This window comes from Kwoniella europaea, chromosome 1, assembly GCF_036810445.1.
Source record: "Kwoniella europaea PYCC6329 chromosome 1, complete sequence".
Taxonomy (NCBI): Eukaryota; Fungi; Basidiomycota; class Tremellomycetes; order Tremellales; family Cryptococcaceae; genus Kwoniella; species Kwoniella europaea.
The window spans coordinates 4775479-4797417 of NC_089487.1; the positions used below are offsets into that span (position 1 = coordinate 4775479).

At 46.2% G+C, this 21939-nt stretch overlaps 11 protein-coding genes across 11 annotated transcripts; 1 reads left to right on the top strand and 10 right to left on the bottom strand.

The window, feature by feature from the left end:
- Window positions 1-72: 72 nt before the first annotated feature.
- On the top strand, window positions 73-2220 carry V865_001814 (uncharacterized protein; the record flags this gene model as incomplete). Its single annotated transcript, XM_066225628.1, has 6 exons — window positions 73-100; window positions 180-338; window positions 416-1056; window positions 1124-1966; window positions 2036-2114; window positions 2177-2220. 6 exons carry the CDS (start codon window positions 73-75, stop codon window positions 2218-2220), a joined length of 1794 nt encoding a protein of 597 aa, XP_066081725.1.
- Window positions 2221-2712: 492 nt separating this feature from the next.
- V865_001815 (uncharacterized protein) lies at window positions 2713-3566 on the bottom strand (the record flags this gene model as incomplete). Its single annotated transcript, XM_066225629.1, has 3 exons — window positions 2713-2847; window positions 2921-3307; window positions 3393-3566. The coding sequence occupies 3 exons, from the start codon at window positions 3564-3566 to the stop codon at window positions 2713-2715; spliced, it is 696 nt and encodes a 231-aa protein (XP_066081726.1).
- Window positions 3567-4029: 463 nt separating this feature from the next.
- Window positions 4030-5834, bottom strand: V865_001816 (uncharacterized protein; the record flags this gene model as incomplete). The annotated part of the gene is made up of 3 exons (XM_066225630.1): window positions 4030-5106; window positions 5239-5679; window positions 5742-5834. The coding sequence occupies 3 exons, from the start codon at window positions 5832-5834 to the stop codon at window positions 4030-4032; spliced, it is 1611 nt and encodes a 536-aa protein (XP_066081727.1).
- A 512-nt stretch (window positions 5835-6346) lies between these two features.
- On the bottom strand, window positions 6347-6925 carry V865_001817 (uncharacterized protein; the record flags this gene model as incomplete). The annotated part of the gene is made up of 1 exon (XM_066225631.1): window positions 6347-6925. One exon carries the CDS (start codon window positions 6923-6925, stop codon window positions 6347-6349), a length of 579 nt encoding a protein of 192 aa, XP_066081728.1.
- A 2225-nt stretch (window positions 6926-9150) lies between these two features.
- Window positions 9151-9732, bottom strand: V865_001818 (uncharacterized protein; the record flags this gene model as incomplete). The annotated part of the gene is made up of 1 exon (XM_066225632.1): window positions 9151-9732. One exon carries the CDS (start codon window positions 9730-9732, stop codon window positions 9151-9153), a length of 582 nt encoding a protein of 193 aa, XP_066081729.1.
- Window positions 9733-9886: 154 nt separating this feature from the next.
- Window positions 9887-10202, bottom strand: V865_001819 (uncharacterized protein; the record flags this gene model as incomplete). The annotated part of the gene is made up of 2 exons (XM_066225633.1): window positions 9887-10018; window positions 10128-10202. 2 exons carry the CDS (start codon window positions 10200-10202, stop codon window positions 9887-9889), a joined length of 207 nt encoding a protein of 68 aa, XP_066081730.1.
- Window positions 10203-12126: 1924 nt separating this feature from the next.
- V865_001820 (uncharacterized protein) lies at window positions 12127-12942 on the bottom strand (the record flags this gene model as incomplete). The annotated part of the gene is made up of 1 exon (XM_066225634.1): window positions 12127-12942. One exon carries the CDS (start codon window positions 12940-12942, stop codon window positions 12127-12129), a length of 816 nt encoding a protein of 271 aa, XP_066081731.1.
- A 697-nt stretch (window positions 12943-13639) lies between these two features.
- On the bottom strand, window positions 13640-14344 carry V865_001821 (uncharacterized protein; the record flags this gene model as incomplete). Its single annotated transcript, XM_066225635.1, has 1 exon — window positions 13640-14344. The coding sequence occupies one exon, from the start codon at window positions 14342-14344 to the stop codon at window positions 13640-13642; it is 705 nt and encodes a 234-aa protein (XP_066081732.1).
- Window positions 14345-15345: 1001 nt separating this feature from the next.
- On the bottom strand, window positions 15346-16137 carry V865_001822 (uncharacterized protein; the record flags this gene model as incomplete). The annotated part of the gene is made up of 1 exon (XM_066225636.1): window positions 15346-16137. The coding sequence occupies one exon, from the start codon at window positions 16135-16137 to the stop codon at window positions 15346-15348; it is 792 nt and encodes a 263-aa protein (XP_066081733.1).
- A 712-nt stretch (window positions 16138-16849) lies between these two features.
- V865_001823 (uncharacterized protein) lies at window positions 16850-18896 on the bottom strand (the record flags this gene model as incomplete). The annotated part of the gene is made up of 7 exons (XM_066225637.1): window positions 16850-17051; window positions 17113-17208; window positions 17264-17289; window positions 17341-17427; window positions 17522-17950; window positions 18009-18060; window positions 18112-18896. 7 exons carry the CDS (start codon window positions 18894-18896, stop codon window positions 16850-16852), a joined length of 1677 nt encoding a protein of 558 aa, XP_066081734.1.
- A 323-nt stretch (window positions 18897-19219) lies between these two features.
- On the bottom strand, window positions 19220-21911 carry V865_001824 (uncharacterized protein; the record flags this gene model as incomplete). Its single annotated transcript, XM_066225638.1, has 6 exons — window positions 19220-19290; window positions 19345-19434; window positions 19506-20312; window positions 20394-20999; window positions 21078-21217; window positions 21286-21911. 6 exons carry the CDS (start codon window positions 21909-21911, stop codon window positions 19220-19222), a joined length of 2340 nt encoding a protein of 779 aa, XP_066081735.1.
- Between the last annotated feature and the right edge of the window lie 28 nt (window positions 21912-21939).

The window sequence follows — 21939 nt, forward strand, 5'->3', positions numbered from 1 at the left end:
TCACTTCAAAGATCCCTTTTGATCGTCTCTTCGATTTGACTCTGCATTGATCATCACCAAGGTAAGCTCATCATGTTCCAATCTTCTCTGGCTACACATCGTTTATCCGCTATATGTGTCCTGTCAATCCACTGAATTACCCAAAGTTACGAATGCTGAATGTTATCTTTGGCATATAGCTGCTATGGACTATCACTACCATCAAGAGGGTTGGGGACCGCTCCAAGAACCTTTTAACACGTTCCCGCTGTATTCATCTCTTCGAGCTACTGGATCCAGTGAGATAGAAGAAATCCAATATGGCGACTTTGTTATTGTCGAAGCTGAGAGGAATCAACGTGAGTGATTGAACGCTCTTTTGGTTTCGGTAAAAGTAATGTGGGACGTTGACTGATCTATGCCCTCAATGTTAAAGTTTTATCGCAACCTTTCGCATATCCCACGTCGTCCATACATCCTTCGATCGACACTGACAACACGTACCAACCTCGTTATCTACCAAACGAGAACCTTATCCCTCAAACTCCTGTCCAGTCTTATATTCCGGCCCTACCTCCCTCCATCAGCCCGAGGGATATCCATATCCCTCGATACAATGGGCTGGAAGTGACCATACCTGAATCAACTTTCCAACCCGATTCACAACAATCCCCACTTGTCATCAATACCAAGTACGATGATGGACTAGCGATGGAGGCAGATACCGATACTGACTCCGAATCAGACTCGGATTATGGTTTTGGTCCAGTCCGGGAAGTCAGCAGAAACTTACTGAACGATCTTGCCTCAACGACTTCCTCAATTTCCCAAGTTTCTTCCAGTAGTCAGATCGATAATCGCAACGATCAACCAGACGTCATTCCGGAGCAACAAACTCAAGTCACCGCTCCCACTGCCGAAGTGGAGAAAGCATCAACGTTTACCCCTACCATTGTACCTCCTGCTCTGGTGAATCCTCCATTGATCATTAACAGAAAGAAGTCTCCGGTCAGTAAGGGGAAGAGACAGTCCGCTATCAATAAGAAGAAGGAGGACATGGTCAAGCAGACACCTGGAGTGAGTCTCTGTGTGATCAGTGTTCTGGTGTGAAACATGTCGCTAATCACACGTGCTGGTTTCTTAGGATAAGAAAACTACATCCGGTCGACAAGTCCTGCTGGCCAAGAAGGCCAAGCCTGGTAGAAGACCTATACCCATCAAAGCTGTCCGAAAGAAGGCTCACACCACAAAGCAAGAGAGGAAAGGTCGATCCAAATCCTCTGCGTCCTCATCCACCCCTACAGAGCGTACCGGTCGATCTACACCACCTATCTCACACGATCCTTCCGAACCTCGCTCCGATGATGGTCTAGACCATTATACGGATAAAGGAAATACCCTCTCCGCTCCCAAGCTATTCCCAGCCATGTCCTCGCTTAACTCTTGCACCCAACCGAAATCAACATCAAAGTTGAACCTCAAACCCAAAATCAAGTCGAACTCAATTTCCGTACCCAAACAACCCAAGAAAGCCACTACCCGCACTGAAGGCCCCTCGAGGACGAAACAGGTTCAACTCAAGAAATTGATATCGTCGGGTGAAGAAGATTACTTTTCGCCAAACCCACCTTCACCCGATTCTGTCGGCGTTGCGTCTGATCCTGAAGATGACAATTATTGTCCGCCACCTTCGCCCGTTGCAGACGAAACAGAAGACGAGTCGCCTTCAGATAATCCTCGTCCGTCGCTGTCGACAAAGAAGAGATCTAGGGTTCTCAATGACGATGATGAGGAGTGGGGTGTGGACAAGAAGGTCAGAAACAGGAAAGTTGAGAGAGCGAAAGTGATACAAGACGTCGAAGACGGGGCTCCGGAGAATAGGAAGATGAACAAAGCTCGAAATCAGTTGTACCATCCTGGGCGGCAAGAGCAGAACGTTCGTGCTCAATCTAAATATAGGAACAAGATCAAAGCTAGGAGTGATCTGGTAAGTCATCCTCACCTACGCGTGTGACTGATTGAGACATTGACAGAGGCTGATGTCTGCCATTTCTAGATTCTTGAATTTGCTCAAGAGATCTTCCCCAAGGTACGTAACACTCCGAGCGCAAAGAAGCTCTTGGCCAAATTGAGAGGTACGTATCTGATTCATTCTTTGGCTTTAGTCTCAATACTAACGGGACAGCTTCAATGACAGACCTCGATCACGCTTTCGCTATAGAAAAGTTCGGTCAAGTATAGACAGTGTACATCGATAAGGGTTGTCGAGCGTCAAAAGTGGGCAGTTGGTATTGAATTCTACCAGAAAGAGGAAGGAGATGGCAAGGATTGGAATTTCAACGTATATAAACATATTCCGAGAAATATTTAAAAGGATATAAAAGTACCTCAACCTGTATACTTCGTTACATTTGAGATGGCTTCTTGTGTACACACTTCTCGTTGCAGGTTAATATTTTTTTTCTCTCTATTTCTTTCTTTTTACAATTTCCTTGAGTTGTACCGCATCATTTTCAGAAGTTGAAATAAATTTTCCTCGAAGTGGTTGAATTAAACGAAAGACAACGATATATCTAGAAAGCTCGACAAGTCAACAAAGATAGGTAATATTTGTGCATATCCGAATGAAACAAGTCAAAACCAGGTCAAGCTGGATATCACACAAAAGCGATTATGATGCATCCTGCCAGATTCAAACAGCATTCAAGATGTCACTTCTGGTACAGTACTAACTTATTTACCACTCTTCGTTTCGTCTTTCTTCTTCTTATCGTCCTTTCTGCTACCAGATTTGCCACTGCCTCCACTACCACTCCTTTTCTCTGAGCTAATATCACCACTACGTCTGTCTCCAGCTAATTCACGTCTCTGCGGATACCAAACATACCAAATCAGTCATTAATCCTTCACATCGTGGTTCAACTTAGCTCGGCCAACTTACCAATCCCATCCTTCCAAACCAAGGTCCACCCTTGAGCACCAACAACGAAGTCCTGCCAATCTCCACCACCCCCTTATAACCAGGCCACCAAATTTGGACTGCACCCCTTACCCAGCCTGTGAGACAATATATGATCCAATACAAACACCATTGCGCACCGTCAGATTTCTTCTTACCTTTTTCTGCAACGATACAGTGAATGGTATTCTGGATAGGGATCAGCAAGGTGATTGGCGCTGACAGATGAGGTATAAGGAAGAGCGGTAGGTATAGGTGAAGTGATAGGAAGATGGAAATCAGGACGATGGAGATGATAGTGGGAGATAGGGTGGTGGTTGATGAGAGGGAGAGGATGAGGGGTCGGACGAAACCTGCGTGCGATTTGAGCTGGAAAGATAGATGTTAGTTTGTACGCAAATGGGGAATGTAGATTGTGTATGCTCTGACATGATGGATATGGGGGAAAGCTCACGTATGAAGAGCTGAGTTTGTGATCTCGTGATTCTGATGAGCTCGAACGAGAAGAGGAAGAGGATGATGGTGATGAATTCCTACTGGATGATGATGATGACGAAGATGAAGGCTTCTTGGAGGATGAAGATGTTTTTGAGTTTGAGGCCGATTTCGATTTAGGATCAGAAGGCATTTTGGTTCTTACACTTTCACAGATGAGAGAAACATACGGAATGTTACCATTGGAGATTAAGTTACAGATATGGATGCATCTTGGAATACTCTACACTATACTAAGTCTACATCCATCGAAACGTAATGAAAGGATGTTGCTACATCGTAAGACCATCGACAAAGGACGTTAGTCATAATTGCTGTCCATGCTATTGGTTTCACCTATTTCAAAAGATACAAAAGACATGATCTGCAAATCTGCCCATCGATTTTGACTGAGCATAAAGACCATCTTGACGCCATACAGTAAGGAGTCATCATACATACGACAATACATATTCACACCGAATACACACTTCATGTAGACGGGATTTATGGCCTATAGTACACACATTAGTATCACTTGACCTTTCAGAACGATATGTAAAGTGCTTTATCATGGTGACACATGTCGTATTTCGCGAAAATTTATGACAAACGTCCTAATCCTCCTTCCCGCCTGTGCCAGTTTTCCCCTTGCCAGCGCTTCGGCTGACTACAAGTGGTGGTGTACCCCTCATCCCTTCCTTCTTGTCCTTCTCACCTCCATCAACCCGATCAGTGTGCTCATCCTGAGGTCCATCGCTTTCATTCATGGTAAGTAGCTCGTCCATACTTAACTTTACTACCTCTCCATCCAAGTTGGGTTTTTCGTTGGACCTCTTCACGTCAGAAGCCGTTTTTGGAGCAGCGGAAGGAATGTCGGTAATCGCAAGCTCTGTCTCGTTGGAATCGGTGTCTTTTGTCAAGTCACTTGTCTTTTCGATATCTACCATATTAGCAGGAGACGTTTTAGCAAATTCAATGTTGCTTTTACATTGATTGAGGTCTTCACCCCTGGACTTTTTATCATGTTTGTCACCTCGCGATAATTCGGGTGCCACTTTGCTTTTTTCCTTCTCCTGTACGTCGATGATCTTCTCGCTGCTCTTGCGATATTCGTGTCTCTCGTCTTGATATTCTTCATCAGACGAATCAAGCTCGAGAGTCTTCTTACCAGCCAAAGCAAGCTCGTCCAAAGGTGTACCAGCAGGTAAGACCACGTCATCCGAATTGTCCGAATCATCTGAACCACTGGCCTCATCCGAAACGGAGGAAGTATTTTCCGAATCCGACTGCTCACCCCGCTGTACTTGAGGAGAGAGTCCAGTATCTTCTGAGGTGTCGGATCTACATGGGCTCGAGGATATACCAGTGATAGGAGTGACTGCTCTATCAGCCCGCTTCGGCAAGTCTGGGGTTTTAGATAAAGGAGGAGAATCGAGCTCTGCCAATTCCGCTCTTAATTCCCTTGCCTGTCCGGGTGATATGGCGGTGGGCGACTCTGAAGATGCCCACTCTGGATCTGAGGAGATATTGGATTCTTCGGAGCCAGTCTCGCTCTTGGTCGGTGTATCGGCTGGTACACCCGTGGAAGGTGGACAAGGTGATCCACCAGAAACTGACGTATCATCGGAAGACCTGCTAGAGGAAGCGGAAGGGGAGTCTTCGGTAGCTACGATTGATCTTGGCCTTAGTCGCTATGTCCATTAGTCTTGGCATCAGCATTAATTATGTCCCAAAACCACGGTAGGCCAAGCCATCAATCCTGAAAATGAGGACCGGCCCAAAGACCAATCTGATTAGGAGGAACCTTAAGATAAAAACCTTACCAGAGGCTGCGGTCTCACCTCGTTTTCCAAATCATCATCCAGCAAACCAACCAAAAACCAAACAATCCATCCAGCTTTCAACGCCCACCACAATGGAATCACACCCAGTATCACATCTTCTCCTACCAGCTTCTCGACGATGCAAGTCGTACTGTAGATCACCCAGTAGTCCAGCCATTTCTTCATCTTCTCTCTTCGCACGAGATTCTCTTTCTTCTTCAATCCAGGAGTGTTCGAAGAGCTTTCGGTGTACTGGAGAAACTGTAATGTCTTGTATGAGGCTGGTATGAGTCCAAGAGCGTTTGTGAGGCTACTGGACGAATCAGAAGGGTTAAGGAGGATGACGGAGAGTCCAAAGATTGAAGACGCTTTTGCTAATACGGAGGGCGGTCTGTCGACGTGGTCGCTTATGTATTTCAGTAGATGGCATCTGGAAAGTTTCTATGATCAATCGAGTTGCGATGATCAGCAACATATACGCATCCTATGAAATGTATACTCACATCATCGTTTAGCCAGTCCGATATACCTGATAGGGAATTGACAATTCTGTGGACCAAAGGCGTATAAGTCTCTTTCTTATTTGTCAAAGCCATGTTGGGGAAGAAAAGCTAAGTAAATCTGGATAACAGGAGATCCTGACTTTGTGTGGTGGTTTTTATTGGTAATGTATCTTAGATTTATTGATATCGTTTTTGGATTTGCGATCTGGTCATCGATCATTTGACGTGATGTTCACTAAGATCCATGATAAACCGAGAAGAAACGGATGCTGTGACAGACTTTCTATCTGTTGTATCAAAGCTTGGCATGATATGGTGGTACACAGTACAAAGACTCTGACATGTCAGTTCGCACCAAGACCACCTTTCATCATCATCCCCTCTGATCGATCCTTTGAAAATTATTGACAAAGGGGAGATACAAAAGAGCAAAAATGATCGGAATGTGGCAGTTGGCGAAGATTGTGCATCATGACTTATTGAGATGAGGAACACCCAAAAAATGTAAAAGCAAAATGCAGTTTTTTTCATATCGATCATACTTACACATTGCGACCCCTAGTCAACTGGATACTTGGTCCAAGGAGAATTGGGGCTACAAATCCTCACCAACGAATTCTCCTGCTGCGTCGGGATTTACCTAAACCTGAGGATCTCAAGCGAGAACTAGGTGTGATGGCAGCATTAGAAGATTGTCGGGAAGCATTATTGTAAAACCACGCGCTGGATTCACTCTCGCCTTGCCCAATCAGCATACTTCGGGTGGACTCGGGCATGATACTTTCGCAATACAGGGTATCGACGATCATCGGAAGGTCGAGGTATTCTATAAATTCTTTGACGGTCTCGCTTGTTTTGTCGGGAGTGATATAATACACAGCATTCCTATCAGGTAAAGGCAGAGTAATTTCCGCATCCTGAGGGAGTTTCGAAGGTCTGAATCGAATGAGCATCGGAGTAGACCTCTGAAGCCCCTGCCTGATGTAAGCGGTGTTCTCTTCTGTACACTCTGTGATTCCTCCGCTAGCATTTATCATGCAGGTAGTGGTAGTGGGGGCGAAAGTGGTGATATTCGTTGCGGCATGATAGGTCTCTTGTGGGATATATTGTATACGGGGGTCGTCAGTGCGAGGGTCTGTGTAGTCGTGTGACCCTCCTGAGCCATTCATCTGCCAGGGAAACATGCGGAGATTTGTGTTCGGCTGGCAACAGGTCGGTTCTTAGGGATTGCTCGTATATGGATATGCAGTACACTTATTGGAGTGAATCGCAGGGAGGGTCACTCTCTTATATGCCCAGTGGTCAGAGAAAGAGGACGGCCATCCGAATTGGGGAATATAAACTGAGTCCATCCATCTTCGAACAAGGGACGACGTAAAAAGGAGCTACACCCCGGATTCATACAAATCCTTGATGTAATGACAGTCCTTTGAGTACCCTATTGCTTCTCAGGCAAAGGTATTGGCTTCAAGACGCGGCAGCAGTCATCACGGGCTGGAGATCACCAAGCAGACAAATGAAGTGGCCGGATCAGCGAGAACCATACGATAGACCCTGATTGCTAACTACCAACCATCCCTAGAGCAGACCGTGGAGGTCCTTGAATTCTAGCCTGTCACATCATACATACATCAAACCCTTTCGAGCCTTTCTGGTCGATGACACCCCAAGAGCCTCGATTGACGGCGTCAACCGATGTACTGCCCCCAGATGTTTCGAATCACTGATGTGGGTCTGCTCCTTTTCCTTCAACGTCAGCCTACTCTCATTGTACCATCCTGTCGCTGATGCCTGAACTGAAGGTATTATCGACCGAATGGCAGGGCGAGACAGCTTTTCATCTCGATATATGCAGCTAATTAGGAGTGGCATGTTCAAAGACTCGAGAAAATCCGGAAGACTACCATCACTCCATTCTTGAGGGACCTGACAATACGCTCTTCCAAGGGGTATGTACCGATAGATACCGGTTAATATGCTTGATGAATATTTGTACTGATCCAAGATGGATTGTGCAGGGACGTCAAGGGTGAATAACCTTGTAGTGGAAGTCTTGGGACAGATCCATATGGTGTGGGACCTGTCTGCCCGACTGCCAGCAGTTACCGGATAGCGCTTATAATCCCACCCTTCAATGTTTGTATCATCTTCTTTCGAGTATATGGATGACGTTTGACTTATTCTGTGGACGGTGGCTGTTTTGGTCTTTTCAGGCTCTTCAGAGTAGGCGGTGTATCGTGCATACCTTGGCGTGGTTCGGGCTGCTTGAACCGGACGACTTGGGAGAGGCTCATATCTATTTGTATATGCGCCCGAAGCTACTACTGGCCTTAGAAGGGCGGAATGAGATCAGACACATGCTGAATGTGCGAAGTTGACGCTATCATGATGCTGATATTGCGACAACTATGATTGTTACCCAGACAGTTTACATGAGATGAATTCTAAGGCGACCTATGACCATCGGTGGAACTATTCAGTCTCAACAACCAGTCTTCCGTTCTTCTGTCTTCACAGCCCTCATATAAAGTAAAATAGCAGTTCTTGCAGAGAAGGGAGTGTGCCAGGAAGAAAGGTTCACGAAATGGAAGACATCATCACTGACGTGACTCGATCGTGATTGGACACTAGACTCTCCATATTGTATCTATAATGTGAACGGGCTCAACTGGTGGAAGAAAAAGTATATATAATTGTGACCCACAAGGATCAGACGAACACGCGATTACATATCCATCTGGCCATAGGTCTCCACCGACCTGGAGATCCCACCGAAGCAATGAAATCCTTATATTCTATGCTAAAACCGTCAAAGAAATACATTTCAAAGGATCTTCCATGTGCAACCTTCCAGGACCGCCGACCAGAAGCTCCTTTCTTGCCTGACGTATCATAAAGTATACCTCCTCAGTCTTTTACATTGTCAAGGGGGGCGCTCGTTTGCAAAGCTGTTTGTTCAGCCCAAAAGGATATTGCTTGCGATGCTGTGCTGATGTCATGTACACATCTACACTGTTTGTATATGAGAGCACCACCCCTCTGGGACCTAGACCCGTCACAGTATTTAGACGGATCTCTGAAGTGAGTTCTATGAACTCCAGGATAAGATTTGAAATGCCACAGAGACACTTTCTATAGCTTTCATGACCCATTATCACGAGAGACTACCCCCCTTCCGCAATGCAATCTGATTGAGCCTCCCTCACCTTATTGTGACATACTGTATTTTGAGCTGAAGCGACTTCGTGGTAGCAGTCGACGGCTCACCACATGGACGAGCATGGTTCAGAGCTGGGCTATTGCAATCACAAATTGCATACAAATATCATGGACCAAATTAATGTTTTGTACACATGCGTTGCTGCATACATGTGTGTACTGTACACAGAGTAAGAGTCTCTGACTGACGCTAAAGCCCAAGGTCGCCGAGGGATTCCGCTAGGCAAGTGGCACAGCTTGGGTTGTAGCGACTGGAAACGGAAACCGAGCTATACCTTCTCATACTTTTTTCACGTTGGTAAGCAATCTCGTCGCAAGCCAGGCAGCCGCTACTAGGAACGGGATCATATCGTAAGGGACCATCGTACCCATATGTCGGAGGATACATGTGACGTGTGCGACCACCAAGTTCTGCTGGTGCATATGTCGAGGATTGGTCATAGGGGGCATCAGAGTACACCGATCGTGGTGCTCTAGGCGACGATAGTGGTACGCCATAGCTCTGTCTCCAATTTCGAGCTTGTTGCAAGGCGTCTTTGGACATTGCGACTTTGAATGGTTGAGGCAGCTCCGGATACATTTTGTGCAAGGCTTGAAAGATCGTCAAATTTGCCAGCCATTGCTCTTCATCTTTTTTGGTGGAAGGTTCTTCCGGATTGTATGAGGCCATTGTATTCATCTTATAAACTAATCTAGTGTGAGGAACATTGAAATCACGTGAACGCCCCTGTACAAGACCAGTGAAGGTCTTGCTAGCCAGGTCAATTTCCATCGTGGAGTCGGCACCGCGATGGACAGAAATGGCAGCATGATGAGAGCCGTCCTGTTTCACTTTAAATTTTGACCATGAAATTTCCACTAGAGACGTACTGGGTGTGATGACATCGACGAACGGCACAAGGTCGCCTACTGTGACCTGATTCTGTTCAACCATCATACGAGTGGTTTGACTCCTCGGTTAGAGCCGTGTTCTGATTGATCCAGAATTTGACTTGAGGGGGAAGGTCTAGAGAGGCAGCTACGTTGAAGTCCATAGCGAGATAGGTGCCAGTACTGTACTGCTATTCGATGTGACCATGAGCCCTAAAGGCGTGGAATTTGCAACCACTATACTGTACTGTAGATACTCCCTTGTGGCAAAAAAGCGAAAGCGTTTCTGCATCTCACCTGATCCACCGTCGATGCGGCTCTTCGCCAGAATGAGATCTCATTAGGATCTTTAGTAACGAATTCGTTCTCCATCTTGTCAAGTCTCACAGTTCCCGCGATTTCCATGAAACATGCATTAGAAGGACAGAATGGCTATGTCTACGTCAGACTTATCCCAAACAACCAAGCTCATTTTGAGCATGCAATAAAATATGTATGCAACCTGTAGATCAATAGTCACGGCATCCGCTCCCATCGCAGTCAAGAATAGTTGTAATTGTTCTTGCTGGCGAGATTTCGTTGTGGCGGAGAAAAGGTCACCTAACCAGCTTCCAGTGTAAGAAGACTCGCAGGGGTCACTTCGAACGTTCTAAGGATCCTCAAGAGCTTTGCAGCCCCTATATCTACAGTATTCTACCTGTCATAGGAGGTTTGAACCTCCCATCCCATCACCAGACTCAATGATATCATTTCCAAAAAAGTGCAAAGATGAGCCATGATAGGACGGTCCACTGGAGGACATCGAGTTCATGATGTGGATTGATCCATCTGGACCTTGATAGCTGGTACTTCGTGGCGCTGTGCTGTAAGACCATGTTGAACTCCTTTCTGGTGCCCTAAAGGCAGTTGAAGTATGAACGTGCACTCCCGGTGGACCATCGGATAAGTTGTGAGAATCAGGAAATCTGCGTTGGAAGTTTCGAGAATCGTCGAATGATCTATTGTCCTCCTCAACATCCAGAAAGCCTTCGAAGGGATTCCGCATGGGCTGCCGAGGCTGGCGACTAGTGTAGTCACTTAAGTGAGAAGGGGCGTGTGGATAGATATGGCTATAATGGTAAGCGCTGAGCGGCTGTCTGCTATGCGTTGGTGTTCGCGCATTTGTGTGTGAAGGTGAGAAGCCCACCCGTGAACATGCTCTCCGAAGCTGATCAAGACGATGATGCAAGAATTGACCTTCATTGTCGGGGCCGTCTCCGTAGCGACTCTGAAAGAACATGGCAAATTCATAGCATAGTATTTCGGTGTTGTTCGGCTGTGAGCTGGGGTAGCTTGAGTATGACGCTCTGCGACTGGGGCCGCTGTCCGTATGTTGATTAGGATGGCTGTCTGAAGAGGATCTATAATGTCTATCCAAAGGCATGGCTTGGTGCACGCCGGGTGTGAGTTTTGGTGATCTGCAAGCACAAAGATCTGGTCGCCCAGTTCTGTATTTATGCTTAATGTTTAACCTGCTTGCACTCAAGCATTGGTGTCACAAAGCGAGAAGTTCGGACATGAAACCCCCCGAGAATTGAAAGGATGAACTTTCTACCGGACACTGCCTCTTCTCTGACCCTTCTTGGCAATGATGCAGTCAAGCGTATATCTGTGATAGCGAAATTAGACTCTTATCCTGCAGAGGTAAAAATAGAGAGAAGCGAAAATTTCTCATGATGAGACTAAGAAGCAATAGATCATGCTGGCATGGTGGAGTAACTGTAGAACCTCAATGTGTCTGCTCCCATCTCTGATGCTCGAGAACGGAGCATGAAGTGGCCAAGATTTTGCCTGGTCAACACTGAAGAGCCAGATCTCAATTCGAATTTCTTTGGCGCTTCTCGATCAAGGTACGTCGGGCTCCTCGTTCTCAAAGATGCTCGGTCCCAGGGACACTCGTGACTCCGTACAGGGGCACGGTGTGGATGATGAGAGTTGCCTTTCCAGTCTCGTACCAAGGTCTGACTCTGAAAGGAAAACATGTGGGCACTTCGCGATTTGGTATACTGTTCAGTAGCACTGCAAGAAGTCACATAGCTTTGGGATAAGCCCAAAACGACCTGTTTACTCGTGTATCTTCCCATTGTCATTATCATGACTGGAAACCCCTGGAAGCCTATGGTAACTTCAATATGAGAATCAAAGTTTCGATGCGAGAACAAAGCACGTCGAATCAAGCACAGACACCATATGCACATCTATTTCACACACTGAACACTGCTTATGGAGATGAGATCATGTTCATCCCTTCAGTGTATCAATAAGGCGGATAACGTCCTGATCCACCACCATGATATCTGGGGTCGTTGCCCGCACGCCTGTAACCTCTTCCCAAATAGGGTCGTGACTCGCCATAGCCACCTCCAAGTCCAGGTGGCAGGTTGAAATGGTGTTGATGTGAGTGACCTTGGGGAAAATGCCCGTTCGAAGTCATGGAAGGAGTGACATGTATTGAACCATCTAGACCTTGTCTTGCTGAGCTTTCGGGTCCGATGCTGAAAGACCAAGTTGCACTTCTGACCGGTCCTCCTGAGGAGTTGATCACATGGCGTCGGATGATCTGAGGTCTCGGTTCCTCTTCACTAACGTAATCATAGTCGTCGTCATCAAATTCCTCATAATCGTCATCAGAGTAAATTTCATTATCGTAGTACTCATCATAGGTAGGAAAAGGGGCTTGGTGTCGCTCGTCAGGACCCTCGGTATCAAGGAACCCCTCAAAGGTATGTCTCCTATGCTGCGCACGTGGGGAAGCAGGAGTGTTATTTGTTCCAGATGGAGCTCCACGAGATCCACTGTAAAAGTCGGATCTACTTCCTTCTTCAAGAATTCCTGGATCGATTCGACCAGTCTGGATGAGGTATTGCAGTTCCGTCAGACGTTCTTGCAGAGTTCGGCCCTCCTGATCACGGCCTTGTCCATATCTATCGGTGAAGAATCGGGTGAAATTCTGGGCTATTGTGTCAGGGTCGTATCTGGTCGATCTAGCAGGTCTTGCATGGGAGGAGCTATGATTGTGGGAAGGTCGGCCGCCGTTGTCATAGGGTGAGTAGCTATAACCACCTGAAGGCATACTGCTAAGTGCCAATGTTAGATATATAGGATTGATGAAAATAGCATTTAGCCGGGGACAAAGATCTCTTGCTCGATAAAGATGATGTATGTTCTTAAAAGGTTGAACCACTATCAAGACAGACAGTGACATTGCATGACGAGAAGATCAGAACCAAGCCCCTGGCGCTTCAAAGGAGGGACTGTTTGACACGGTCTGTCAATTGCCTGGCCTTAAAGGAGATCCGTCTCGGCTCTACGTCATCATGTAGTGGCATTGCAACATACGGATTGCCGACCTTCTAGTAACAAAGCCGCTCCAGAACGCACTATCTTAATGCAATGTATACTACATATCATGCCCTCTGCTACTCGTTCGCGTTGATCTGATGAGTGTGTCAGCGCCCTCAGATACCGTCTAGTCTCAAGGCGTTCTACCAGAACTCGACTGGAACTCTGGTCATTATTGATAATCTATGCTTACCAGGAATTGGCTTCACATTCAGACATTCAACCTTCAGTAGTGATGCATGAGATTTATGCTGACCACTGAGTTTTCAACACAGAAACTGCGGATGCACCATGATGATGACAAAGAATGGTCATTGAGGTTATGCATCCATAAAATTACGTGAACAACCTCCTCGTCTGATCGCGATCAATCCAAGGAGAAAAGCAATTGTCCACATTACAGTATGGGATACTTTCATTATTCTTGTCTAATGGCACCGACCACATCTCGGGCAGGGTCCAGCACAGCAGCATCCCGAAATGATACTGAAAGTGCTCCTAACGGTGGGTACGCGTACGGGAACCAGGTAATCTTCGCGATAGTACTCCCATTCGTCGTCTGAATCGTAGTAATAATCGTCTTCAAACGTAGGATCGTACGCTGATAGATCCTCGTAAGGACCGTCGAATCGATCTCGAGGGTCATCAAGAAATCCTGGTGGAAAGCCTCCGATTGGCCTGTTGTTGGGCATACGTCCGGGTCCATTAGGAAATGGTATGTTTCGAGCCTCAAAAGGATTTCTAGCCTGTCTGGATGGACGACGGTATTCCTCTGTAATTCCATGTGGCGGGCCGTAATCGCTGCCAATCGATCGTTCAGCATCCCGACGACGGCGACGGCGTCCCTGTCTGTGGCGATCTTGAGTTGCATCTGTAGTGGAAGAACGGATCAGGGACCCAGAGGTATCGGTATAGGTCCGATCTTCCTCTGCAGGGGGATTACGTCTTCTGACCAGTGCAATGTTAATGCTTTGGCCTCGAGAATTACTTCCATTAGTAGGATCTGTACTTCTCCAGATGATTTGCATGTCTTGAGAATCGGATGAGCGAGTCAGATCAAAAGGGTTGGAACTTCTATTTGTAGGCTGATCATCTGTTCTTGTTCGATTACTTCGTTGCCAAGATGAAAGCATGACGATAAATCGGCCTGGCGATAGGTATTCCCGGCAGTCCTGTAAGTGACTACAGTTCTGGCAAGATGAAGGAAACGATTCGTGCCCAAGGACGTTTTGTATTGTTTTGTGACCAGTCAGACACACATCACCCAAGCAATGGCTGAGACGGGGTTCTTCGTAACGGGAGTACCGAACCAGGTTTGATGAAAAGAGGTCAACTTCTCTGTAGGTGGAGATGCCATATATCATCTTCACTCCTTTGTATGCTTCCTATGTCATTCATCACTTGGAGAAAATCAGACAATTAGTCCAACGGGATTCCCGATCTCGTTGGCAATACTGTATGACATCAGATAACATACCTGCTTGCGAAGAGTATTCCATGGAACACGTACATGATCGAGGATCATCCAGGTGTACAGATGTGCAGTATGATGAGAGAGCAGATTTCCTTGCATTCCGAAGGCTTCTTAACCGGGCTCCGTTTTTTCTTCTCGGAAGTGAGTATCTATGGCCTATTGAGATCTGAGATGGCGTGATTTCCGAAGTTAAAAGGACGAATATCTTTTTTCTCAGAGAACCATGACTCATGGGACATTCGTGTTTATCACTGCTTGGGGGTTCATCTTTCTCCTGATTCTGAGGGAATTGCCTTGGACCTTTTGCCAGCGTCTGCCCGCTGCCTTCTGCTTTCGATGATGGTGAGATGCATTGCAAGGGGTACAGTAGTGACATCCTATCTGGGCTTTTCATTAACAACACCTGACCTTTCATGCAGATGCAGGTGCCACACCTTTCGTATACATACTTGTTATTATGTATATTATATGGAAAGGATAGAGCAGACCAGCCAGCCTTGTGGTGTATTATAAACGGTACAAACGATGTAGAACATGATACATGGAATACACTCGATTACTCCCAGTCCTATGTGACTGCAGTAGAGCCACTATCTCGTACTTCACGGTCCGGGAATGAAAATGATCTTCGTGCTCACTCATTGTGGCAGCCCGAGATGATTACCTTCTTCTATTCCTGATGAATGCTCCTTGACCATTTGAACGTCCCCTCTTCTCATATACAGCTCTAGTGCTTCCAGGCCCCTTGTCCAATAAGCTAGTTGTACCATGAAATGGCGATGAGAACAGGTCCCCAACGGCTTGGAATACAGATGAAACAGAATATTCCCACCGGGATCCATTGGATCTGTGTGATCTGGTCAGAGTCCTGTGGGATGGTCGGCGATAAGAGTCTGACCATGATGATCGTCTATTACCTTTACTCTTGGATGATGAGATGATGTATTCATCATCATCTTCATATGCGGGATATGGTCGCCGTGACTTCGGTGATTCATACGAAGGAAAATGTGGGTCAGTCGAATAACGATAGCTACCATGATCATTTGAAGAAGATCGTGCTGGTCGGGATGAGTAAGGAGACTCATATCCGATCAATTCAGCAGCTCTTCCAGAGGTGATATGATCCACGAAATCCATATTTATCCTATCCCTCATCAGCCGATCACTGGCATCGTAATTCTCATCGAACCATTCTCCGAATTTTGACTGCCATTCGTTGATAGTATGTCCATTTGGATCTACTTGACCTCGAGAATTGTATCGCAGGTTGCTGGATGATGGGCGAGGACGAGCCCGAGGTGGCACTGCTCTTGGTATGCTTCCTAGAGTAGAAGAAGCACGGGTATAGTGATTTCTACCACCTCCTGGGACGTGCAGTTCCGTATAGAAACTATTGGTGGCACTTGCACGGGAGAATTGGGGATGTGAGCCGTATCCATAAGAGCTCATTGCTTATCGTTCGTGACTTGGATCAGTATTGACAAAATGTGATTTATAGGAAGATGATGATGTTTTCAGAGCGTGAGAAACGCAAAATGTACCGTATAGAAACTATTGTGGCACTTGCACGGGAGAATTGGGGATGTGAGCCGTATCCATAAGAGCTCATTGCTTATCGTTCGTGACTTGGATCAGTATTGACAAAATGTGATTTATAGGAAGATGATGATGTTTTCAGAGCGTGAGAAAACGCAAAAATGTAGCAAGTCTTTGTACCATTCACTTGAGATTTGAGCATTTGCTGAATAGCGTGAACGGTTGGAAGCGAAGTGTAGTCTGACGTGTAACTTGGGAGTATCATCCTTTGTACCCCTTGGGAAGATATCAACGGAGGATTTTCAGCTGTTTCCTCAACAGCAACCATTACGAATATGAAAGGAAGTTGGCCGCTACTTGTTGTGCCAAATCGTTCGTGAAATCTCTCACGGATTAGCCGTTCAATCTTGTGGTTCTTTTACCTGCTTCTTGATGATTGAAGGGGTGATTGAGCATTCATGACCGTTACCAGACGTTCAGTCTATGGGAAGCTGTATTCAGACGATGTAAAGATACACAGGTGTGATTTTATACTGATTCATTGCCCCTTTCCTTTCCACTATAGAAGCAGGAGAAGAAAACTCGTCGATCAGCATGAGTCACCTAGGGGACAGAGAGGGGATTTTTATGGGACAGTGACACTCACAATACCAGTCAATCCATGATATGATACTTTCTTTCCACCACTCTGCCAACTTTCCCATCCTGATCCAAATAACCAAGGATCCTGTCCCTTTTCCAGCAAGTCATACCCCAGAGATCGAACGTGAGACAATAATTGACGTATAGCCTTATCAGGCGCATGCCATGCTTCTTCCTGCAAGATCCTAAAGAAACGTAAGTACAAAAGCTTTACAACTGTCTACTGGCCAGACATGTCGAACTTACAGTACATCGCCGACTCTGACTGGACCACGTAATGCTCTGAGATTCGAAGGGGTTACACCGTATTGTACGAGAAGATAGCGGAGGACAGAATCGGTACTACATATTCAACAGGTAAAATTTGGAGCTGCCAGTCGGTCAAATTTCAACTCACAATGGACCAGGTCCTGTGAGCTCGAGCTATGAAAGATTCATAAGCATTGGATCATCACCTGACAGGACTAAACGTACCGGTCCAAGCTCCTTTGCCTGACCACTATCCACCATCGCAGCGATAGTCGCGAGAGTGTCCAGCATGATTGGATGATATGGTTTCGACTACATGAGCGGAGCCAAGGTATCAGTAATAAACTTATCTCTGGCATCGGCACGGGGATGAGGGGGATAGTGTACGATGAATGTATGTACCCACCACCAACAGATTCTGCACCATCTCCAAGCCTCTAGGGAAACAACAATCCGGCCAACTCCTCTTAAATCTCCACCACGTCCACTGTCTCCACATGCCTGGTGTCCTTCCTATCATACTATCCCATTCGATGGCTACTACTATCGATATCTCCGGATTCAGTATAGTGGTTGGGATACTCTGTATTTGAAGGATTGGTGCTCGTCGAGAACGAGTGTAATATGGTGGTATGTACGATGTGAGAACATCATCAACTGTACTGTTAGGCGGGGTATGTATGCGTTCGTGGGGATAGGCAGGACCGGATCCTCGTTTGACAGGACCAATGGACGTCAATGAAGAAGCTTGTTTGATTCGTTTTGACAAGATCTCTATATCCGGGTTGAGGATCGAGGGAGCATCTATACCCCAGAGATAGGGATGCGATATGGGCTACGTCGAACATATAATTTCAATGTCAGCTCATAAAGTGAATTTGGAAACCACTCACCATGGTATCAGAATCAGAGTATATACCTCCCTTAACGAACATCGACATATATCTACAGACTATCAGCGAACATTTCAATAATGAGGTTTGGAGGTCAACCCACCTGAAGAAATCAGCTCTTAAAACACCTTTCTCAAAACTACCCCACAACCTCTGCCATTTCCCTGCCCTACTTACCCCTCTGACTACTTGCTCAGCGGTCCATTGTGACATCAATTGATCCAACCCATCATCATCGGGAACTATCACTTCCCACTCTTCCCCTTCTTTAGCAGGCCTTAGCCACCCCAACTCCTCCCCATAGTCTATGTGCTTCAGAAGTCTTTTCGGTAGAGGGAGAGGTAATAGTTTTCTCCATAATTCAAATCCTTCTTCTAAACCTTTCGTACCATTGGGATGGGTAGACCAGACGGTAGCTGGGAAATGTTTGGGTCTACTTTGAGGGGGTGCTCTTCTTAAAAGGTCTTTGAGTGCATTCCTTGCTCCGGTATGTATAGGTTCAGGTGTATTCGTAAAGTAATCATCAACGAATCGACGTAGTCTTCCTACGTATCTCGTCAAGTCCGGATCAAAATTCGTACTTCCATCAGGAAGATGTGTAGGTGCTCGTAGCTTTTCAGCAGTAGCTGCGGAATTGAAACCTTTCTGCTGCAGTGTATCTAATCTAACTTGATCGTATATCTCTACTAGTTCAGCCAGCGTCGCATGAGAGAGAGTGTTGTGTGTTTTTGGGTCGGAAAGGGAAGAAGACCTTCTAGAGGTACCGAATGATAAAGACAAGTATACGACTACCAGGAGTATTACCAAGAGGATCTTGGCGGGTGCAGAGCTGCGCTGGGAACGATTGAGTATGCGGCTTCGGGTATTGCGAGGGGGAAAATCGGGCATGATGGGTAAGCCATCGTTGGTGATGATGGCGAGTGTTGTACAGGTGGACATTTGGATGCAACATGTTATGCGTGATGCTTGCGCTGACTTTGGTGCTGAGAAAAGATATGCCAGGAAGAAGCAACACGACTTGAGAGATGGACCGTGCACTCAGCAGCAGCAGCAGCAGCAGCACAGCATAAATACCTGAAACAACCCTACTCAGCCCTGAAACAGGCCGATCAGACCGAGATCATCGAAACGCGAATGTTATCTCGGTATTCTGGATGCATACGATTTATGGTTGACTGTAATACTTTATCTAACTTACTGAACCACCGTTCTTACTGCGGTCCTTGAGCTTGCATGGCGAGCAACTTGATCACTTGCACTTCACCATCCGCCAGACCTTTCACTGCAATCACGTCGAATCAGCATTCATCACCCAGACACCTTACGACAAACTCACTGAACCAGGTCTTGTAGAACCCTTCGTCGCCACTGACAATCTTGTTGTCCATCGCATTCAAAGCATCAGAGATGAATTGACCAGTAAAACCTATCACCAGTATTACATCAGTATGTCAACCTTATACTCCGTCAATTGTATGACGAATACGAAACGCTCACCTAATCTGGAATTATCAAAGGCAGCAAATGTTTTAGCAGCCTTCCAACCGTCCGAATATCCTTTAGCTATAGCAGCTTGTTCCGGTGTGTATACAACGGCACTTTCATCTCGTCTAGTCTTGGAATGTGATTTCGATTTGAGAATATTGGAATGTTCCCTAGATTGGGCTCGAGCTGAACGAGCTACGAACCTATGTCGTTGTAATTGAGAAGATAGGAGGAAGGCTCGTTGAGGTAAAGAAGTAAGACCCAATGAGCGTTTTCGAGTGGAAGAGAGTTGTTGTCTTGAGGAAGGGATCGTGGCTATGTTGGATTCTAATCCTGAGCCCAATGCGAAAGCAGCTTGTGCAAGATCGCCGGTGTCCATCGATGCTGGGGTAGGAGTGGAAGAGACGGGCCAAAGAGTGGTGGTGGCCATAGGTGAATCATTGTAAGTAGATGAAGTGGCTTCGCCGGTAGCATCAGATGAAGCAGCAGCGGAGGAATCAGAGTCAGGGATGGAATCGAACTCGGTGGTTGCTAAAGCTTCGGTGACTTGATCGTACTCCGGATCACTAGCTCCCATAGCGGCCAACCAGTCATCGGTCGTAGGTGGCGAATAATCATTATCGCTCGCGGGGGAGGAAGTACCGAATGATAAGAATGAAGTATCGGTAGTAGGATCTTGAGGTGCGGAGGAGGCTACACCACCTTGGATAGCTTGAATAGTAGATTTAGGGTAAGAGAAGAAAGTTGATGGAAGGGTGTTGCCGACAGCCGAGGTGAAACACCAATTCACGTCTGAGGCACAATTCTCGGTTTTGTAGCCTGTGTCATGGCAGCGTCAGCTAAACATAAAATATTATACTGGAGGAGAATGGTAAGGGTTGGATGTCATATTGTACTTACTCCAGAAACTGTATCCCGCAGTGGCATTGGTATAACTCTCCATCTGACCCGTGCAGAACGATCTCCTATCCGCTTGCTGATCTTGGGAATTGGAAAGTGCTTGACCAGATAACGCACATGAGAACTCATCAATAACGATATTTCTTCTACCCTCATTAGAGGCACCTATAATCTGCTGCGACAAACTTCCCTGTCCAGGTTGGAGGGAAGCAGTAAGTTGATTGGCAGGGGTAGCTTGGGAGTTTTGATCGCCAAAGACGAAGTACGAGTGATGATCCAGAACGACGAAATCTTTTCGGGTTGATATATAGTCGGCGAATCGGGACATATCAAATGCGTCGTTGAGATAGAAGGGAAACACGGAAGCTTCTAGTGATACTTGTCTCAACACGCTGAGGACCTGAGTATAGAATGCAGGAAGTCCATCGACGTTACTTGGTTCGTTAAGAATTTGTATACCAACGACGTTGTTTACTTTTACCAGTTGTTGGGTAAGGTAGGTGAGGATGTTAATGGTGAGTTGAACATTGGTAGGGTTGTTGAATAGGTTTTGTTGACCGTCTGAGACACCCGAGTGAGCTTGGCCGTTCTGACTTCCAGGTGCACCTGTAACGAAGCACAACAAAAGTCGATGGTAAGTCATGAAGCCCACTCAGTTCAGTACCAATTGAGATATGAGCTTACCGTGAAGATCAACTAATACACCTAGACCATATTTCTCAGCCCAATTAATAGCTCTAACCACCCTAGGCCATGAGTTGATATAGGCAGCTGAAACAGATTCGAAAGCTGTTCCCTGACAATAAACCGGACCGAGTGACCAACTGCATCATCGAACTCGATCAGTATCGTTAACTGCTCACCTCGATGTGCCATGCGAATGTAAACTTACTATCCAATAGGTAATCTAACCGTATTCATACCAATCCCAGCTAAATACTTAAAATCATCTTCTGTGATCCACTCATCCCAATGTTTTTCCAATACTTGTCTAGCATTATCTACACTCCCCCATCCATTGGCAATATCAAATTCTGCCTGTTTGTTTCCACTGGCACAAGTAAACAAGGAAGGGTTCATCCATTGTTCTTGGACGAACCATGATCCCAAATTTACACTCTGTTGTTGTCTATACCTATAGATCAAAGCTTTGTTCGCATCGTATGGTGCAAAGGGCTCTAGGATGACTGGAGAAGGTGGTGAATAAGGTGTGAAGGAACATGCATCTTGGACTGTTACTGTACCGTCCCCTGTGGATGAAGTATCATTGGTTGATGAGGTAGCGGTGTAATTGTCGGAATTGGAGTTGGCGTCATCGAAGTTGACAGCAGCGATTAAACCATTCGCACCGCCACCTAATAATCCATTTAGTGCACCTCCCGATTGAACACCGCTGACGACATTTCCAGTTGAATCTAGTAGACCTCCAGCTAAACCTCCTACGAGAGGTATAGGCTTGGCGATGGAGGATACTAGTCCCAGGGTGGATAGGACTTTCTGCAAGTCTATCAAGACCATTTTAGATGGTGGAGTATTTTAGGTTGTT